Genomic DNA, 19,068 nt, shown 5'->3' with positions numbered 1-19,068 from the left:
GCCCCATAGGGAATTATTTAAAGGCTAACTAACTAAGCGAAAGGTACATAACCCAAACATGATAAACTCTTCACTTTGTGAACTAGCATAAATGCTTGAGAGAGAGAGAGAGAGAGAGCGAGAGGGATGGAGAGGCAGAGAAAGAGAGGGACAAGCATTGCTAGGCCGAGTCCTGTTCCGCTATTTCTTTCAATTTTAAAATTTAAAATTTATTTTATTTTCTATAAAAATTTATGAATAATTTTATTTGCCTCATATATTATTCCACAGAGATCTTTTTGATCTTTCATATAATAAATATAAATCAACATCTCCCAGGATCACAAATTGGACCGAAATGGGAGAGGCAGCCGCGTCGCTTCGCCTTGCGTGCGACACATTTGTGTGTGAAATGTTGTAAACCGTTTGACCTTTTGTCGCTAATAGATCACCAGAGCGGCTGCTCCCTGCTTGATTAAGACAAATGCCTAACAACGTGCATAGCCGCCTCAGCATTTTGTTAGCTGAAGTGGTTTATAAATTATCTCCATATTCTCCATATAGACTTTTGTAGTTCGTTCGTTTCTAATAATCTAAACAACACACAGAGAAAAAAATATATATATTTAAAAAAAAAAAAAAATACAGAAAGAAATACAAACAACATTCACGTGTGTGTGTGTGTGTGCGTGTATACAGAGAGATGCTTTGGCCGGATGGTTGAACGGCACGGCACGCCACGGAACGGAGCGGAGCGGAGGCGCCGTAAACAGCAACGTGTGAAATGAGCCGAACAACTGCTTCGACGCTTGAGACTTGCGGCCCGCTGCTCAATTGGAAACGTGCGCTAGACGCGTGCAGTGCTCATCGTGCGCCATTGTAACGATACAGATCTTTTGCCGAGGAGCAGCAGCAGCAGCAGCAGCATCATCATCATGCATCCTGCATCGCCGCATCAGCATCGATCGCGTCTCAATCCGCCCGGAACAGTCGCCGGCCAGACCTCGCTTGCCCCACAGCAGCAGCAGCAACAACAACAGCAGCAGCACACGGTTCAGATCAGCTCCAGCACCCATCCCTATCAGGGACTGAAAACCTGTAAGAAACAAGCCTGCAAACTACTAAAACTTTCACCTGAAAGACAAATCTGAAAAGAAGAAACAAATTTCCCTACTCTAAATTCTCTTCACAAAACTTCACAACTTTGATCGTTTTCCAGTTACAAATTGTTTTTCAATATTTGGCCGCATTTCCCATTGCATATTTGGTTCATAAGCTGATTGACGTTCTGTGTGTTTGTGTGTGTAGAACTATAAAAGATACAAATAGTTTTCGTTTCACGATCTCATAAATTCATATTTATGCGCTCGAAAAAACATAATTCAGTCATTTTGGCCCCCGGCCGTAGGTGAAAATGATTCATTCCATGTCGATGATATTGTATACACATACATATATTGAATGATACATATCTATCGATCAGCCGAGATCGAGCGACGACCACCTATGAAGTATGCAATATAAACTGTGCGCCGACAAGTAAAAATAAATAACGGCCAAGATTGACGAGACGCGACGCAACGTGACGTGACGTGATGTGACGTGAGGCAATGATTTGATTCGTATACGGATATGGGATATAAATCGTATTGTCGAAACATATAAGATAAACAAAAAGAAAAAGAAAAGCTGCTCCAACTGAAAATAACCGTGCTACCCATTTATAGAGTGAACTTTTCTTTTTCCTTTTCTTTTCATTTTGGCCAACATGTACTCGTACTACATAAACATTCCATAAATGTTCCAATTGGCCAGGCAATTGTTTAGCTTTGCTTTGGTCTGCTCTGCCCTGGATTGGTATTAGTTCAACCTGCCCGCACTCGTTGAAATCTCTATACTAAAACATAAACAATCCATGCAATTACCATTCTATATATATATATATATATATATATATATATATATGTATATGTATATATGTAGCTATGTCTGCTTAGGCTGTTCATCTATGAAAATATGGCTAATTTAGCCATAAACAAATACCTACTTATGTAGTTAGCCAATAGCGAGCTGATAGATCGCAGCCGTATGCAAGATCTCTGAGATCAAAAACAATTGCTTTCATTCCATTTTACTTCCAGGTCATAAAACTTCACTTTTATGGCAGATATATGGATAGATTGTACTCTTCATTTGAAATGCAATTAAGCTTAATGTAGTACAGGTCTTCATATTTAATGTAGTCACTTTTATGATTTATATATAGATAGATTATATACTCTTATATGAAGTGCAATTAACTTTATTATTTATATGGTTCTAAATCTTAAAATCTTTACAAAACTATGAATTATTATAGGCCAGTAAATTAATGCAATTAATGATTTAATATTATTTTTTTTTAAAGATATTTATATATATTCCTTTCTTTTTTTTTTTTTAATTTCTATCCATTTATTTATGTTATTTATAAAAAATATATGCATTAATTTTTTGTATTCATATTTAATATATTTTATATTTTATAATTTATACTATTTACTATTTATTTATATAATTTATATTATTAAAATCTATATTATTTATTACTTATTTTATTTATTATCATATATTTATTATTATTTATTTTCAATTTCTGATAGTGCAATATAATTGAAGCAGCACTTCCAATTATCGTTTGCTCTTAAAATTCCAATTAATTCCGAAAGAAATATTAAAGTTTTCAAGGCTCAGCATTGCAGAAGTAAAAAAAAAATATCAAAATTGTATATTGAAAGGAAGAAACTTCATAATGGATATAAGAATAGAGATAGCTAAGAAATTTCTTTTTGAATCAATATATACTTCTACATATTCATATCTTCAATATACTTATACCTAGTTACTGACCCCAACAGCTGATACAAGTATTGTACATACATACATAAAAAATGTAATGCTTAAGCCACATAGCAAACAGACTTAGAGAGATGATCGAGTCAAATCGAAATCATTATCAACTATCATAGGCATTCTTATCAACACAATTACATTGGCAGTTGGGCATATAATGATGGTATAGCCATTACCTCTAGAGCCTGTTTGGCCAGTAGAATAAATATTTAGCCATGTTTTTTGATTAAATGTACGCCAAGTGTTTTGACTGATTTCGTGTGATCTCTGTTTGTGGCCAGTGTCTGTGCCCATTTCCAATGAAAATCTGTCCGGCTGTCCGTGTTCAGTGGAACAACAAACGGAAATCCGAGGCGGCATTGAGAAAACATTTGCGTTTTTAGCAACACGAGCAACGCGAGCAACAAGTGCCACAATGCACATGTGGCAGACGGCAGCACAAACCACACAGCGCACCACCCCACACACCCCACACACCCCACACGCCCACCAGCCACACAGCATGCGAGCACGTCATGAAATGTGTCTTCAATTGATTTTCAATTGCTTGTGAAATGCTGCGATTAATGTTACACATTCCGCAGCTCCTTTTGATTTGGTTTTTGCTTTCCTCTCGTCTCGCAGCTGAAAATGAGGAGATGGGCTGCGTGGAGCTGCTGGCCACGGCAATATCGGTGCTGATCATGGTGCTGACGTTTCCCTTCTCGGTCTTCATTTGCTTCAAGGTGGTCTCCGAGTACGAGCGTGCGGTCATCTTTCGCATGGGCCGACTGCGCAGCGGCGGGGCGCGCGGCCCGGGCGTCTTCTTTGTGCTGCCCTGCGTGGATGACTACTATCCGGTGGATCTGCGCACCGTCTCGTTCGATGTGCCGCCGCAGGAGGTGCTCTCTAAGGACTCGGTGACGGTGACAGTTGATGCAGTGGTCTACTATCGCATCAGTGATCCACTGAAGGCCGTTATTCAGGTATCAAACTACAGCCACTCCACACGCCTCTTGGCTGCCACAACGCTGCGCAACGTGCTGGGCACTCGCAACCTGTCGGAGCTGCTCACTGAGCGCGAGACCATTTCGCATACGATGCAAATGTCCCTGGACGAAGCGACCGACCCTTGGGGCGTCAAGGTGGAACGAGTGGAAATGTGAGTCGCATGGAATGGAATTTAGATCTCTGTATAATAATCTGAATGCATTCTCTCCATTTATTGCAGCAAGGATGTCTCGCTGCCAACGGCACTGCAACGCGCCATGGCCGCCGAGGCGGAGGCTGCGCGTGAGGCACGCGCCAAGGTGATTGCCGCCGAGGGTGAGATGAAATCGTCGCGTGCACTCAAAGAAGCCTCCGAGATCATATCGTCGAGTCCATCGGCTCTGCAGCTGCGCTACTTGCAGACGCTGAGCAGCATCTCGGCGGAGAAGAACTCGACCATCATTTTCCCCCTGCCCATAGAGCTGCTCACACCATTTCTGAACTCGTCCGCCCAGCATGCGGCCAACTTGCATGCGACGCCATCGCCCCTGCACAGGCACCAGCACCAGCACCATCAGTGACGCTCGATGTCGGTGCTGCAGCCGTACCTGGAGGCGCTGGGTCGCTGCGAGCTGCGCCGGCAAATTGCGGGCAACGATAACGTGGAGGACGATGACGATATCGTTGGCTACTTGCTGTGAGAGAAGCAAGAGGGGGAGAGAAAGAGAGAGAGAGAGCAGAGAGAGAGCCAATCGGTGCTTTATAGTGAACTCAATTCTGTGCCTAAGCACATCCACTTGCTGTTCTTCAATTTACTTACTTTAAGTAAAAATCATTTGAACTAATATTTAAGTTATGTTTAATGTTTTTTTTTTCTATTAAATGTAAAACCTTGTACGTAATTCATTTAAATTCGTAATTTATAGCTACCATTTGTAACTGTTCAACTAGACCTAAGCAAGGGCCCGAAGTGCTTGACTGAAGCACGTCTTAAATACTCTGCCAATCCGCACTGCCTTTCACATAGCGTTCAGCATGTCTGTTCAAGTATTTATAATTTCTAAGCACATAAAATAATATAATTGATTCAGCATATGCATAAATACCAAGGCATAAGGCATTCATTTTGATTAGTAAAGCCGATACAAGTTCCTAATTCTTGACTTGAAGCATAACTTTGTTAACATTCAAGATAGAACTATTAAGAATTTATTCCTAATAATGATTATTATAATTATGTACTTTACGGCACATTATTATATTATTTTATTTTTATTTTTTATATTAATTCATTAATTATTATTTTTCATTTTTTATAATATAAATATTTTGCTTAGAACATGATTTTATTTAGTTGAGCGGTAACAATTTCTCTAAAATTAAACAATCATTTTATTTTTATTTATGTATGTATATTTAAAATATTTGTTTAATTACGTTTAATAAAATTAATTTTAGGGCTTCTAGGGCGCTCTGAATTGAGTTTAGTTTCTGCTTCTTCTTCCACAGCCTGGAGTGTAAACTTCAATTTGTATTTTATTCATTACGTCTTCAGTTAAATTTTATATTCTTCTTTTTTTAATAACAATTTATTTATATTAATACAAATATGTATATCTTTATATATATTATTTATTATGATATTTATTGATAATTTATTTATATTAATACATATATGTATATGTATATAATATTTATTGATATATATAATAAGTTTATTTATAACCGACTTCAGCCAGTTCCAGTTCTTCAGCTGAAATTTCGGTTCAAAATTCGAATTTCGTAGGAGCTTTTATTTTTTATTCCTTTTTTCTGCCCATTTTTTGTCAACTCTGTTTTGAAATAGTCTAACACTTGTTTTCAATCTAGTTTACTTAGCGTCCTTCAAATTATTTACTCGAAAGTATGCAATATTTTTTGTTGTACTCAGTTGTTGCCACTCAACCCAATGCTAAATTCGAATCTAGTTAGCCCTGAAAAGTTTTTCGTTGAATTCGAGCTGCTCTGAGAGCTCATAAAGGAAAATCGTCAGTCTCTGTTACCTAGTCAAACGAACAGGACGAATAAAAATTTCAATTTCCAAATATACAAACAAAAATTTGAAAAAACCAAATAATACAATTTCAAAAGTGAATTTTTATTTTTATATATATTTATATATACATTATAAATTGTTCGCAAACTCGTAAGATTGTGAAAAAATTGACAACCTAAAATTGAGAAAAAAAAGTTCACAAAAGAAAAAATCATTTTTTTTTTGTATGCAAGCAAATTGAATTCAATCATGAAGAAGTCTTATTATTCCCAACCGGTAAGTGACGAAGCTCTTTTGTGTTCCTTCACATAATCACATGCCTTGTAGAAGAAATCGAAGAACACTTGCAAGGAGCGGCTTGATTGCCAAAAGATGGCTGGACTTGGCCTGGAGTCAACCGACGAGAGTGCTTTGAGTGGACATATCGATTCCATCTCGAAATCGCTCTCACAGTCGTTCTCCATGTCGCTGTCGGAGACTCCATCGTACTACAAGCAGTACAGGAAGCACCCCGACTGCGAGAAGTCCACACAGACTATGGTGTTCGCTTGCCCTCGCTGCAGCAGGGAATTCGGTTCGATTCAAACTTCTGAAAGTCAGAGCGATAGCTCGTCCAGCCAGCAACAGACTGAAGATCAACTGGAGCTGTCCTCAGGACGTACTGAAATGACGGGCCTTACCATGGATATGCCGTCACCACCGAAACCGCTGTCGGCCAAGTCATCCAAGCAGCTGGAGCAGCTGTCAATCAAAGAGCCGAAGTCAACAAATGCTGAACATGCAAGTGGCTATAAGCCACGCTGTGACGGTAAGCCGCCACGCTATCCGCAGCCAATCAACAAAGAGATTCCAATGGACTATCACAAGCAATCGACCAGCCGTAAGTCCAAGTCGAAGATATCCAAGGCGCTGCAGTCACCAGTCAGCGAAGGCTCATTGCAGAAGCTGGGCGGCAAGCACATGTACGATTTTCCGGATAAGGGCTACGTTTCTCCAGCGGCCACTGAGCCGTGCGGTCCGCTTGATCTGCGCAAGCAGAAGCCGCCGCAGAGCTTCCGCACTGTGGCCACTGAGACATCACTTCAGTCCATTGCCGACAAATCGCCAAAGGAGTCGGAGCACAAAGAGTTTGCTGTTCCACTACCCAAACATCAGACTTCCCAGCACGTTCGCAAACAGACCCAATATACACCAGATGACGTGGATCTGCATGCAGCACAAACCAGCAGGGTGACTAAGAAGGGTCGCAATCCGTCACGCAACATGGAACAAGAGACAAAATCAAGTGCCACCAGCATGAAGGAGTCAACTGAGATCAAACCATCGACCAAGGTGCATACTTGCAAGACATCGAAAGCGGCCCAGACACAGTCGAAGTCACGCCACGGACGTCATGGCAACAAGAATAGCCAATTGGCTATTGCCAGGCGTGCCAAGGAGGCAACCGCCGAGAGTAACGAGCTGCGCAATAAGATAGTCGATGATCTCATTTACTATAAGAGCCTCCACGAAGGCAATTCCACATCGAGTGGCTCATCCTCGATGTTGCGTTCGATTAACGATGATATGACCAAATTGTTCGATCTATATGCAACTACCACACCCAGTGAGACAACAGAGTCGCCGACTTCGGGCAGCAAGACCGAGTCACCAAAACCAAGCTGCGTAAAGGAGCGCCATCATTTGCCATCACTGGGCTTGCCCAGTCCAGCTCAGCCTAAGCAGGAGGAACGCAAGTTATCAAAGGCTGAGGAAAAGGTACGTGATGCTCTACGTCAGGGACCGAAGATCATGAACATGTTGAACCTTACACCACAAGACCTGATCGATACCCATGTCACGGCCCCAATGATTCGTCGCGTTCAGCGCATTTATCGCGCCAATTTGGCTGAGCAAATGATGCTCGTCCAGGAGCTGGACAGCATTCCAAAGTTGGTGCGCGAAATGTTGCAGAAACTGCAACAGAAGTAAATTTAACTGTTTTTCTTATTATTGGTTAATCAACAACAACAACAACAACAAAAATTTCTAGTTATGTGTTAAACAATCGAAATTGAAGGAAATTCGGATATGGCTCACAGATGAATCCTCAATAAACATGCAAATATGCTGAACGTATTGATTGATATATCTATATATAGATCTATATATACATATCTATATAAATATATTGTAAACATACATACACAAAAAAAAAATTTATTAATAAATATTTTATCAATGCAATGAAATACATATGTACTTGCTTATTTAATATGTATGTATTTGTGTGTGTGTGTGTGTGTGTGTGTGTGTATCTCTGTATTGGTTGTATAAAATGGCTTTTACAAAATGTATACAAAATAATTGTGACTTAATATAAATATACATATATACATTGGAAATGTGCGTAAAAGTAGCTCGATGTCGACTCAATTTCAATATAAATCAATTTCAGTTTGAAGCTCGAAAGAATATTAGATATAATAAGCATATATATGGGTATATATCTATGCATGTGACATATATGGTCATATCGTGATAAACAAAGACGTAAATAATTAGAATTTTCTTTTTACTTTTTGTTTTTTGTTTTCTTTTTTTTTTTTTTTGGGTTATGCGGCACATTCTCTCCCTTTCTCTCCATCTCTAGCTCTATCTCTGTCTAATTCAAGTGTTATACACCATTTTGCACAAAATGTTACGTACTGAATGCGAATTCGATTCAGTATGGACTATTGCATTTATATACTATGATCAAACATATCGAGTACCGTTATCAATGCCTGATTCATTCACATTCTCACAGATATTTTCCATGTTGTCGGAAAATAAATGGAATTATGTGTTGGGCTTAGCAAGCATCCAAAGCAAAGCATATGCGGGTTTAATAAAGACTTGGCTTAACACATATAAGTACATATATGTATATAGACATATACATATATACAGATATATACGTGAGTATGTGTGTGTGTGTGAAAAAAAATCCAATTTGCATTCAAGCAAAATAATGGCCACTGCTGCGGAAATTAAAGCATAACTTAAACTAATCAATCCCTAGTGCTAACTGTCAAAGAGCACTTAAAATATCTTCGCTAGACTCGGCGTACGTCGAAAGGGATTCCACGAACTGGACGACACGCTGCCCACAAAGCGCGTCTTGGCCGAGTTCTTGAGCCGCAGCTTGGGCTTTGTGGTGGTGCTGGTGGGGCTAGATGAGCCGGACGAAACGCCCGATGAGCTGGCGGCCGATAACGTTGATATGGAGCCCTTTGACGAGAGTGGCTGCAATCGAATCTTGATTAATATATGTATGTAATTTCTATCGAATTTCAATTCCTTTACCTTTAGATAATTGCGATCCATGGGCGTAATGACCTTAAGTTCCAGTGTAGCGCCACAGGATTGTATGAGCCGTACGACCTGCTGATGCGAATACCATTTGACATCCATGCCCGCAATTTCCACAATAAAGTCCCCCTCCTTGATGCCGCCCAACTACAATGGAGAATATGATCAAAGTAAGTACTAACTTTAGGCAACTTATCTCAATCGAAGCCTAATACTAACATCGGCCAATGAATTGATCTCGACATGTGCTATTATGACGGGCGCATCGCCACGCACATGAAATCCGAAATTCTCTAGCTCCTCCTTGTACAGGCTGCAGCCGGCCTCGTGACTCTCGTCGCCCCTGGGACAGTGGCAATGATAGCTGCTCGCATCATGATATATGGCCGAGCCCTTCTGTAGGCGAACACAGCGCGGCGCTGTCCAGTGGCGACGTGCGGAGAATATTGCAATGGGGCCGAGTCGCTTGAACGGATCTTCCACTTTGTACGATGTAAAGTCCGGACCCGTCAACGTCAGCGTGAACTTTGAGGAGGCTGCGGGCAAGCAAATATACGTATATTATAATATACTTATGTAGGTATATCTATCAAATCTCGTCTTTAGTGCTCACCTTCCACAACTCGCTCAGTTAAATCGTAGCACTCATCTATGTTCTTGACCGGAGCCTGAAGGCAGAATCGTTCATACTCGTCCTGGGTCTTGTAGTACGCCTCCTTGATGACCTGCGTCAGTGATGTTTTGTTCTGCAAATGATGATGCAGTGGGGCGTTAATCAATTGCCACTGGATGATTGATTGAATGCTTACTGAATGACTCACTCACCTTCAGGTAGCGGCACATGCGCTGCAACCGCTGCGCCTCCTCGTGACTAGCCAGAGCTTCTTTCAAGTGGGTGCGCTTGATGGCAGCTACGCTGACGGTCTCCTCCTCGCATACGCTGTTCGCCTCGGTGGCACGCAGTGCCTCCCGCGCATTCCCAATGAACGATTCGTTCGACGATGCCGCCTGACTCTTTTTGGTGCCCAACGAGACGTTGTCGGCGTCGCCCACAGTGGTATCAATGCTCCGCGCCTCGTAATGATGTGCCAAAGCTGAATGGATGCAATTGCAATGCTATTGTTAGTTCACCATCCATTTGATGTTGGCCAAATGCCAATATCAATAGCAAGGCCAATCATCGTTCCGACTCACCTTTGTACAATTCGGCCTTGAGCGGCACCAGACCCGCCCAGCACTCGGGCAAATAGGTGTGGGTGTCATTCACTTGGATATTCTTATGCATTTCATTGTACTCCAGCGACAGCTGTGCCGCCTCGCCGGCCAAGTCCCGAAAGAGCTGTAAATGTCGCAATGAAATGAATTAGCTAAGACTCATCAAATGACGGCGCACAGCTCAAATGCATATTCAGATAAATCTGTGGGTCAGTCAATTTGGACATATGCCACATACATATATCATTGTTGTTTTCGAATACGTCACGTACTCCAGGCATTGATAGCGTTTAGGTAATTGGGCAATAGAAATGGGAGACAATGACTTTTATAGCTAATTGAGCTCTCTCAATCCATTTGACTTACATGACTGGACTCCGTTAGGCCCAGGGCCTCAATCTGTAGCTGCAGCTTCTCGAACAGGCATTCGCGTGCCTGGGACAACATGAGTGAGACAAGCACATCGAGCACCTGCGGCTTCAGGTCCATCGACGGTGCATTGGTGAACGTATCGTAGATGTGCCGAAAGACGCCCGCCGCACGCAAAAAACTATCAACGGCTGCGTCCAGGCCGCGTTCGGTGCGCCTGTCGTGACGTGCACCGATCTGTGTGTAAATGGCGCCCAGATTGAACAGCGTGCAGGCCTTCTCGAAGGCAATGGTGCGCTGGCAGGAGGGCACACCAGTGAGCGAGTCGTACCACTCGAAGTAAACGCCCAGATTGCGATCGGGCGGAAAGAAGCGACGTTCCACATAATACAATAGATTGTAGTAACGGAAGAGCAGCGCAACACCCAGGCCATCACGTGAGGGTGTCTTTGATGCCTATACACATACATATATAAATATAAATATATATATATATATATATATATATAGAGAGAGAGAGAGAGAGAGAGAGAGAGAGAATAATTATAGTCAGATCGATATGCATCAGTATCACCTGTCCAGCTTACCTGTCTGGTGTCTGTCATATCAGCTATGGCATCCATATATATTGACGGCTCTTCACTGTAGTGCTCCAATATAAAGTCCGAAAATGGCTCCATAAAATTGATCTCCTTTGTCTCCTTGAGACCCAACGGTATCATGGGCATAATACCTTCATGACTGTAAATGAAAGTTGGACAAAATTTATTTAAATTTACATTGATCTTAACTTTAGTAACTGAGAATTTAGCTAGACTAGAATCTAGCGAATTTAGCTAATCAAGCGAGAAATAAGTTAGCTAGCTATTATCTCATAGGTATAGCTATACATATACATTTATTTATATATGTATGTGAATATATATCTATTTAACAACCTGATCAACTTCAATTAGCGTGTGCGACGAACCCTGGAAACCCAAATCTCTATGGAGTTTATATTGGACAAGTGACGTTGCTTCATTTGCGTCTGTCTGGCTGTCCATTGTGGAAATACATTTTACTATTGTTGGTTTGTTTGTTTCATATTTGTATTTTTGTCAGTTGTGCATTTAATGACGCTTTTTCACTTTCTTTGTTGTTTTGTTTGTTTGATTGTTGTTGTTTCTATACTTTTTTTGAGCTTTTTTTTTAGCGCTGTGATTTCGTTCCAGTAGACGGCGCAAAAAGGCGCTTGACCAGAAACTAATGCGCAAAAATTACAGCTGCCCAGCTGGGTAGCGCCCCATAGTTTGTTGCATACCCCAATCCCAGCCAACAGAGGGCAGTAGCTACAGCTTAAACTTCACATTAAAAAAAACAAAAAAAAAAGCAAGAAGAAATAGCAACAACAACAACAAAAACAGCAAAGCAACAAATTTCAACATTTGCATGCAAAGCAACAACAACAACAACACTAACTGTTACTACTATTACTACAATCAAATGGCCAAAACGACAAATAATGGCAACAAGTTATTTGGGAAATGGGCGCAGGTGGCTTTGGCCAGTGCAGCCAGTGCGCGCCCAGTGGAGCAGTTAATCATTATAACACCACTCACCTCTCGCTTTGATAGATCTCCACAGATGAGTTCAGCTCGGCCAGCTGCTCCTTGAGCAACTGCAAATTTGAATTGACAAAGCTCAGCTCCAGAGCGACGGTGTCTCGCAGCTTCCGGTTGGTCGTGGCCTGCAAGAATGCAATGAATACATTCTCATTATTAATATGACAAACAGAGATAGGGAGAGGGGGAAAGAGAAAGAGAGAGAGAGAGAGACAGCTATTAATCAATCTAATCCAAAGTAAACTAATCATATGCCTATTGAGGAACCATATCCACCAGCTCAAGTCTGGAATGCAACAAAGCAAACTTTATTGCGATTTTATTACAAATTTTCTGCATTATTTTATTTGCAATATTTGAAAAAAAAAAAAAAAATAAATGAATAAATAAAAATAAATAAAATTAGATTAAGTTATCATTAAAGTAAAAAACTTGAATAGAGTAATGAATTTAGGAAAAAAAAAAAGTTGTTTATATTCATATAAATTCAATAAGCTAAAGTCATGGCATTTTTTCCACTTATGAAATGCAATCGAAGCGACTCAGATTAATGGTATCAAAACATATGGATGCCATAGCTCCACAGCCAGTTTAAGCTGTAAATTTATATGAATTCATTGTAGGAATTCTATTGAAGGGAGTGCTTGACTAGCAAATACCAGAAACTTGATGCGTTTTCAAAATTCAATTAGTATGTGTTTGACAGCCGGTAATGGGTATTCAAAGAGCAAATGGCTCTTGTCAGTTTGGAACAGGTGCCCAAAAGGCAAAGAGCTCGTCGGTTTTTGTGCACCTGCGCGAATCTTTATACACAATTTGTTAGCTGTCGCAGCTAAAACATTGAAAGAATATGTAGAAATATATTCATTGAAATGTTTATAATAAACTAAATGATAAGAAACAAGCTTGATTTGTGCATATAAAATGGGAGACTACAAAAATCTGCAGGTTCAAGCTGGGAGATCGATGGAAATGCCAATATATATATGAACACACAGAGAATTCCAGATAGAAGAGCACATGTGAACTCCGGTCCACTTTCTTATTTAGAAAACTAATATACTCTAAAATTCCCCCTCTTTATGGCTTCATTGCCTAAAATCGACTTACCTTGTATAAATTTTCGGCGCCAGCGCGCAGTCGCAGCTCCTTGTTGATTTCCTGATTCAGTTTGCAGCGTCGACTTTGTAATTTGCCGCGACAGGTAGCCGCACGTGGATCGGAGCCCTGTAATGATTAGAGTGGAATTTAAATTAGTAAGTATACGTATTTCAATGAACTATCTTAATGAGTGCGAGTAATGCCAATGCTAAATAATGGATAGTAAAAATTAATGGATTTCTTTTCTAGCTAAACAACTTGGCTTCAATCATTCCGTATGTAACAAAACAAAAAACACATATTTTACATACATACATAATTACAAGCATGCATACATACATACATACATACATACATATGTGTATACATATATCATACCTTTATACCTTACACCTTCTTCAAAGGGGGCCAATGCATAATTTTCGCTTGGAACGTGCCAAGCGAATGCGGCAAACAAAGTTGATTGACTTAACAAACCAACAGAATAGAATACAGAGAATAGAATATATAGACCCTACAGCCACAACACAAAAAAAAAAGTACTAGAATGATAAATGAAGCTCTTGGTTCGTGGAAAGTGTAACTGTTGCAACTGCAACTGCAGCTGCCACAGCCACTGAATGGGAATGGCACAGTGTAAACTCTCTGGCTACACTGAGGGAAAAGCAGAAGTGGGGAGATGAAAAACTAAATCAAATTCAATTTCAAAATAAAAAATCTATATTACAATACTAATGAATATATGATTAATATTTATATTATATATATGATATAATATGAAATATACAAATCTAAATCACTTCTATCAATTCATGAACTTTTCGCTCAGTGTAGCACTTGCAACTGCATAACAATAACAAAAGCTCAGCGTGTTATCTACGACTATTAGTATGCGTGTGTGTGTGTGTGTGTGTTTGTGTATATAAGGCCAATGCGCCGATGTTAGCATTGTAGAAGTAGAAACAACCTGAAACATGGCTATGGCTAGGCCATAATTACATTGCGTCCACGTTCACAGACACAAATACAAATGCAAATACAAACACAAACATAGCTACAAATACAATTGCACATTAACACATTCACGTATTTGTACGCCAACGCAGCGTGACACGATCGCAATAATCGTAAACGGAAGTAGGAAGTCATCGTCACGACGCTGCACATTCTGGCATACATGGATGGAACCTTCTCCATAGGGTGTGAGGTTCAGAATTAAGTGGCAGAAGAAGAAGAAGAAGAAGACGCCAAGAAGACCTTAATATGCATTGTCTGTATGCCTGTCGTGTCATGCCTGATGCCAAAGCAAAGCACTCGAGTTGAGAACATTGAAGTTTCCAGCTCGTTGCTCAACTTGAGCGGGGTAAACATGTCGACATATACTACATACTATATAAATATATATACATATATACATATATTTATAAAGGCATGCCTTATACCCAAGTACTTTTCCTTAAACTCCAAATAATGTAAACAAAGACAACAATAAGCAAAAGTTAAGAATGCTATCGCATAAATATTTATATAAAAAAATAAAAAATAAATATAAATACGAATATAAGATAATAGGTGAAAACAAAATTGATTGAGATGAAAGTTGGGATATATCGTGTTTGATTGATGCAAGCATAATAATACAAAAATCAAGCAAGTATAATAACACAAAACAAGCTGAAAGAACTGAAAGCAAATTAAAGACAAAAGCAAATAAATTAAGATAACATTTTTTGGCGTGGCAAAGATTTTGAGTCTTTGACCGAGTTATTCATGTTAAAATTCTATGAACTGCGAAATAGCACATTATGTAAATATGTTAAGAGATTCATTTGTGTGTACGACCCCAATCTTAGAATACATATACATATATATATGAGACATCTATATATATAGTTGTTAACTTCAAAACAACTTCGTCACGCGCTCGTTCACTTTCTTAGCTCCAATTAATTTAACATTTTATTAATATTAATTTAAGTGAGGCGATAAAGAAACTATCAACATTTATTAAGCTGACAAACAACTAACAGAAATATATTGCAGTAACTCAATATCACAATGGCAAAATCATGTATGTCCATATCTGGATGACAGAGATTTATAGAAATGTATGTGGAATTTGTAAAAAGTTTAGAAAAAAAAGTAGAAGTGCGTTCAGGTGTTATTAAGGTATTTATACATATAACCGATATCAACAGCTGTTTAAATGCACTTTTAGCCAGGCTAAAATATCTTGTTTACACGATCAAACAGAACTGTGTAGGTTTCAGTGTCGAGCTCAGCAGATCAGAAGGTTTTATGGAAGAGTATGATGAGACATCTGATTACTATATACTTTATAAATATTTACATAATTATTGGTATTGATATTAGTATTGGCATTTTAGCTTTATGATTAGTATTTATATAGATGTCTAACTAATAGCAATGCTAATGATTATGAAAATAGGCATATGATAGTAAATAATGAATGTAAATAATAACAAAATACTAATGCAATGACATGAATGATATAATGGTGTTTATAAAAATAATATTAATAGCTATAATTAATATAAAGATAATAATCATAATAATAATAATAATATAATAATAATAATAATAATAATAATAATAATAACAAAGATAATAATCATAATAAAAATAATGATGATGATGCTGATAATAATAATAAGATGAAAGAAAAAATCGTATACCTATTTTATTACACCTAATATATTATGCTTATTTAAATTATACCTATCACATATTATATTTATACTTATTTCGACTTATACCTATATATTATATTTTTTATATTTATACCTTTAATTTATGTGAACTATCATTGTATTTGTATCTATTATATTATTATATTATATTATTATTATACCTATTCCATATTATACCAATTTCACAGTTTATTTGGCAATCATTTATAATTGTATAAACCTATTTAAAATTCCCTATTTTATAGTTCCCTTCGAAGCGCATACAACCCAAAGTATCCAGAGAGTTTTAAGCCCGGCTAACAGCCTGAAAGCGTTAATAACATGCATGATTAGCTATGACAGGCAGACATTGCTTAGACACTTGGCCACCTATAAACTTGGCTTGGAGGCTCTGTGCGCGCCAAGGTTAAGGGTTCATGGGCCGATGCAGCTGGACGTGTGCTGCTAATGAGCCAACTAGTTGGCTAAGGACAATTGACACGGCACTGGCACTGGCTCTGGCACTGGCCTGGCCTGGGCACCTTTTGCGGTTAGCTTTGGGCACTGGCTGAGTGTTTGGTCTTTATTATTTACCGACCAAAGCTGGCAGCAGGTAAACGAGCCCAGGTGAATGCATTTTCCAATTGTATTTGTGTTGAGTTTGCTTTGTTTGCCATGCGCTGGCGTGTTCTGCATAATTAAAGGCGACATCGCTTGGCCTGCGCAACGTTGGGCGGGCGGCAGTCAGACCTCGACCATGCCTTGAACGAACGAGCGTAGTTTATGATCGTCTTCGGTAACAAAAGTTGAGTTGACTTCAGCTGCGGTGCAGTTTGACTGGAGTCGCGTCGAGGCGGATTTGGCAGCGACCCAGCGGCTGTCCGCATAAAACAAATGGCGCCCGCGCTGCAATGCCCAAACGAAATATACCGCTGGACAATGAACCCAGAGAGCGTCATGTCGTTTCGAACGGATCGCCATGGGCCCACAACGGATCGACGTTGAGTCGCCTGGCATTAGACATGCATCAGCATCGCCTGCACGTGCTTGAAAAGTCAATGCACCTACCCAACTAACTGGCGGCGAGGCGGCAGCCACTTGGCCACTTGCCTGCCCTGAGCACAACATTGGGGAGAGGGGCCCAGTCAAGTGTGCAAAATGATTGCATATAAATAATCTTTGCATACCTTTTACAAGCAAAGAGAGATATACGTATATATAGAGAGAGAGCGAGATAGATACATTGCTGTCCAGATTCAACTGATAAAGCATTTATCTGCTTGATTTTGGCTGCGGTTTCAGTTTCGCTTTCAATGAAACCCGCATTGCTTCAAAATCCGAGGCAAACCAATTGCCGTGCGACGCATTTGTAATCCGGAATTACTTAAAGCTCGCACCGCATGCAAATCACACGGACAAACCAAGCATCAGCCCCATACATAAATACAAATCAGCGTTCGCATGTTGTTGCCAAATTATGCATGAAAGCGCTCGCAATGGCAATGGACATTTTGGACAACGTCTCTGAATAGCTCCAATATAAACGAAAGTGTGTGTGTGTATCTATGTGTGTGTGTGTTTTTTTTTTTTTTTTCAGAGCCACAATGACATCCAGCTCAAATGATTTAATAGACCCATAAGCCATTGCTAGACAATCAATAATGCCAAGTATTCAAAATGTCCAAATCAATGTTGACCTTGACTAACTTTGGACAGAAATTGTTGCTCTTAAATATTCTATAAACGTGTCGATTGCAACAATTTTTAATATAGCATTTCTAGAGGCTTATCTGCTGCATTTTATATTTCCTCAAGCGATAAATACAGATGTTAATAAAGATGTTTTTTCAGGGCATATTTTGAGAGATTATTTTGCCTAGTTATGATAAACTTTTAGTATAGTTCTCTTTTTCTATATATTGAAACCAGTTTTTTATACAAATTAATGAACGATAATTTTTTGGCTTTATATTTTATATGTTTATTTATTTATCTGAGCATGTCTACAGTTCAACATATTTTTCCTTTAATATTCAAAAACTTTTCCAGAGAAGAAAAATAACAAAAATTGATCAAATAGCTAATAGATCATTATTGGTCTGTACTATAAACAATAAAATAAATAGCTAAAAAATTCTAGAAACTTTTACAACTCTTTAACAATTCAACATTTCCTTCACTGTCGCCAGCTCAGCATATTTTCCAAAAGACTTTTTCGGATAAAAAAAAATTAATGAATATTTCAAATTAAAAAAAAAAAATTAACAATATCTTTTTCTGATAAACCTTACTTAATTTTTAAGCTGCACTGTAAACATTTAAAAAAAATTTTAACCTACACTAGATTTGATTTGAACTCTTTACCTATTCAGCACTTTTGCCATAGTCAACATATTTTTCAGTTAAAGTTCAAGAAGTTCAGCTATAATTTTCTAATCTCTAGTTATGAAAGTTATATTATATTGTTCATAATACAGATCATTATTAAACAGTAGTAAAAATAAAATAAATGAAAAAACTTATTGAAACGCTTTAGCAATTTAGCATTTTCTTCACTATCGCCAGCTCAGCGTATTTTTCCTTGAGAGTTCAAAAAACTTTTTCCATCTCTAATGACGTTTTCATCTTCTGCATCATTGTCTTCTGCTGCCTTGTTTTTGTTGGCCAATCAATGCAGCTTCTTGTATTTATTGGCAACGAATTCTATAGAAGTGAGTGTTAGTTTCATGGTAGCCGTTGGCAGTTCATAATTGTGGCTAAGATCAAAGACTCACGACCTCGTTGTTATTCTTACTTCATGCTGTTTCATAACCGCCAACATGCTTCTGCTATAGGGTTTTAATTTTTGAGTTTTTTTTTCTTTTTGGAGGGGGGTCTTTCG

At 38.8% G+C, this 19,068-nt stretch overlaps 3 protein-coding genes across 3 annotated transcripts in view; 2 read left to right on the top strand and 1 right to left on the bottom strand.

The window, feature by feature from the left end:
- Positions 1 to 421: 421 nt before the first annotated feature.
- On the top strand, positions 422 to 4,686 carry LOC6584456 (band 7 protein AGAP004871). The gene is made up of 3 exons (XM_002010075.4): positions 422 to 1,077; positions 3,496 to 4,012; positions 4,082 to 4,686. The coding sequence occupies exons 1-3, from the start codon at positions 915 to 917 to the stop codon at positions 4,419 to 4,421; spliced, it is 1,020 nt and encodes a 339-aa protein (XP_002010111.3). The 5' UTR covers positions 422 to 914; the 3' UTR covers positions 4,422 to 4,686.
- Positions 4,687 to 5,853: 1,167 nt separating this feature from the next.
- Positions 5,854 to 7,989, top strand: LOC6584455. Its single transcript, XM_002010074.4, has 2 exons — positions 5,854 to 6,151; positions 6,203 to 7,989. Exons 1-2 carry the CDS (start codon positions 6,125 to 6,127, stop codon positions 7,844 to 7,846), a joined length of 1,671 nt encoding a protein of 556 aa, XP_002010110.2. The 5' UTR covers positions 5,854 to 6,124; the 3' UTR covers positions 7,847 to 7,989.
- A 125-nt stretch (positions 7,990 to 8,114) lies between these two features.
- Positions 8,115 to 19,068, bottom strand: part of LOC6584453 (rhophilin-2) — a 40,291-nt gene continuing 29,337 nt past the window's right edge. The window contains exons 3-12 of the mRNA XM_002010072.4: positions 13,507 to 13,623; positions 12,394 to 12,521; positions 11,380 to 11,533; positions 10,790 to 11,248; positions 10,403 to 10,547; positions 10,034 to 10,302; positions 9,822 to 9,954; positions 9,428 to 9,744; positions 9,203 to 9,355; positions 8,115 to 9,142 (exon numbers count right to left, since the gene is read on the bottom strand). Of these exons, the coding sequence (XP_002010108.2) occupies positions 8,939 to 9,142; positions 9,203 to 9,355; positions 9,428 to 9,744; positions 9,822 to 9,954; positions 10,034 to 10,302; positions 10,403 to 10,547; positions 10,790 to 11,248; positions 11,380 to 11,533; positions 12,394 to 12,521; positions 13,507 to 13,623 (2,079 nt within the window). The 3' untranslated portion in view covers positions 8,115 to 8,938. The remainder of the gene's footprint in view (positions 9,143 to 9,202; positions 9,356 to 9,427; positions 9,745 to 9,821; positions 9,955 to 10,033; positions 10,303 to 10,402; positions 10,548 to 10,789; positions 11,249 to 11,379; positions 11,534 to 12,393; positions 12,522 to 13,506; positions 13,624 to 19,068) is intronic.

This window comes from Drosophila mojavensis, unplaced genomic scaffold, assembly GCF_018153725.1.
Source record: "Drosophila mojavensis isolate 15081-1352.22 unplaced genomic scaffold, ASM1815372v1 contig_136, whole genome shotgun sequence".
NCBI classification, from domain to species: Eukaryota; Metazoa; Arthropoda; class Insecta; order Diptera; family Drosophilidae; genus Drosophila; species Drosophila mojavensis.
This window is presented reverse-complemented; position numbering and strand designations above follow the sequence as displayed.

Excerpts from the sequence above, each read along its gene's own strand:
- LOC6584456 (XM_002010075.4), top strand. The coding sequence starts at position 915 with ATGCATCCTGCATCGCCGCATCAGCATCGATCGCGTCTCAATCCGCCC. Across the intron at positions 1,078-3,495 it reads CTATCAGGGACTGAAAACCT|CTGAAAATGAGGAGATGGGC; the intron begins GTAAGAAACAAG and ends CTCGTCTCGCAG. Across the intron at positions 4,013-4,081 it reads AAGGTGGAACGAGTGGAAAT|CAAGGATGTCTCGCTGCCAA; the intron begins GTGAGTCGCATG and ends CATTTATTGCAG.
- LOC6584455 (XM_002010074.4), top strand. The coding sequence starts at position 6,125 with ATGAAGAAGTCTTATTATTCCCAACCG. Across the intron at positions 6,152-6,202 it reads AGTCTTATTATTCCCAACCG|AAGAAATCGAAGAACACTTG; the intron begins GTAAGTGACGAA and ends CATGCCTTGTAG.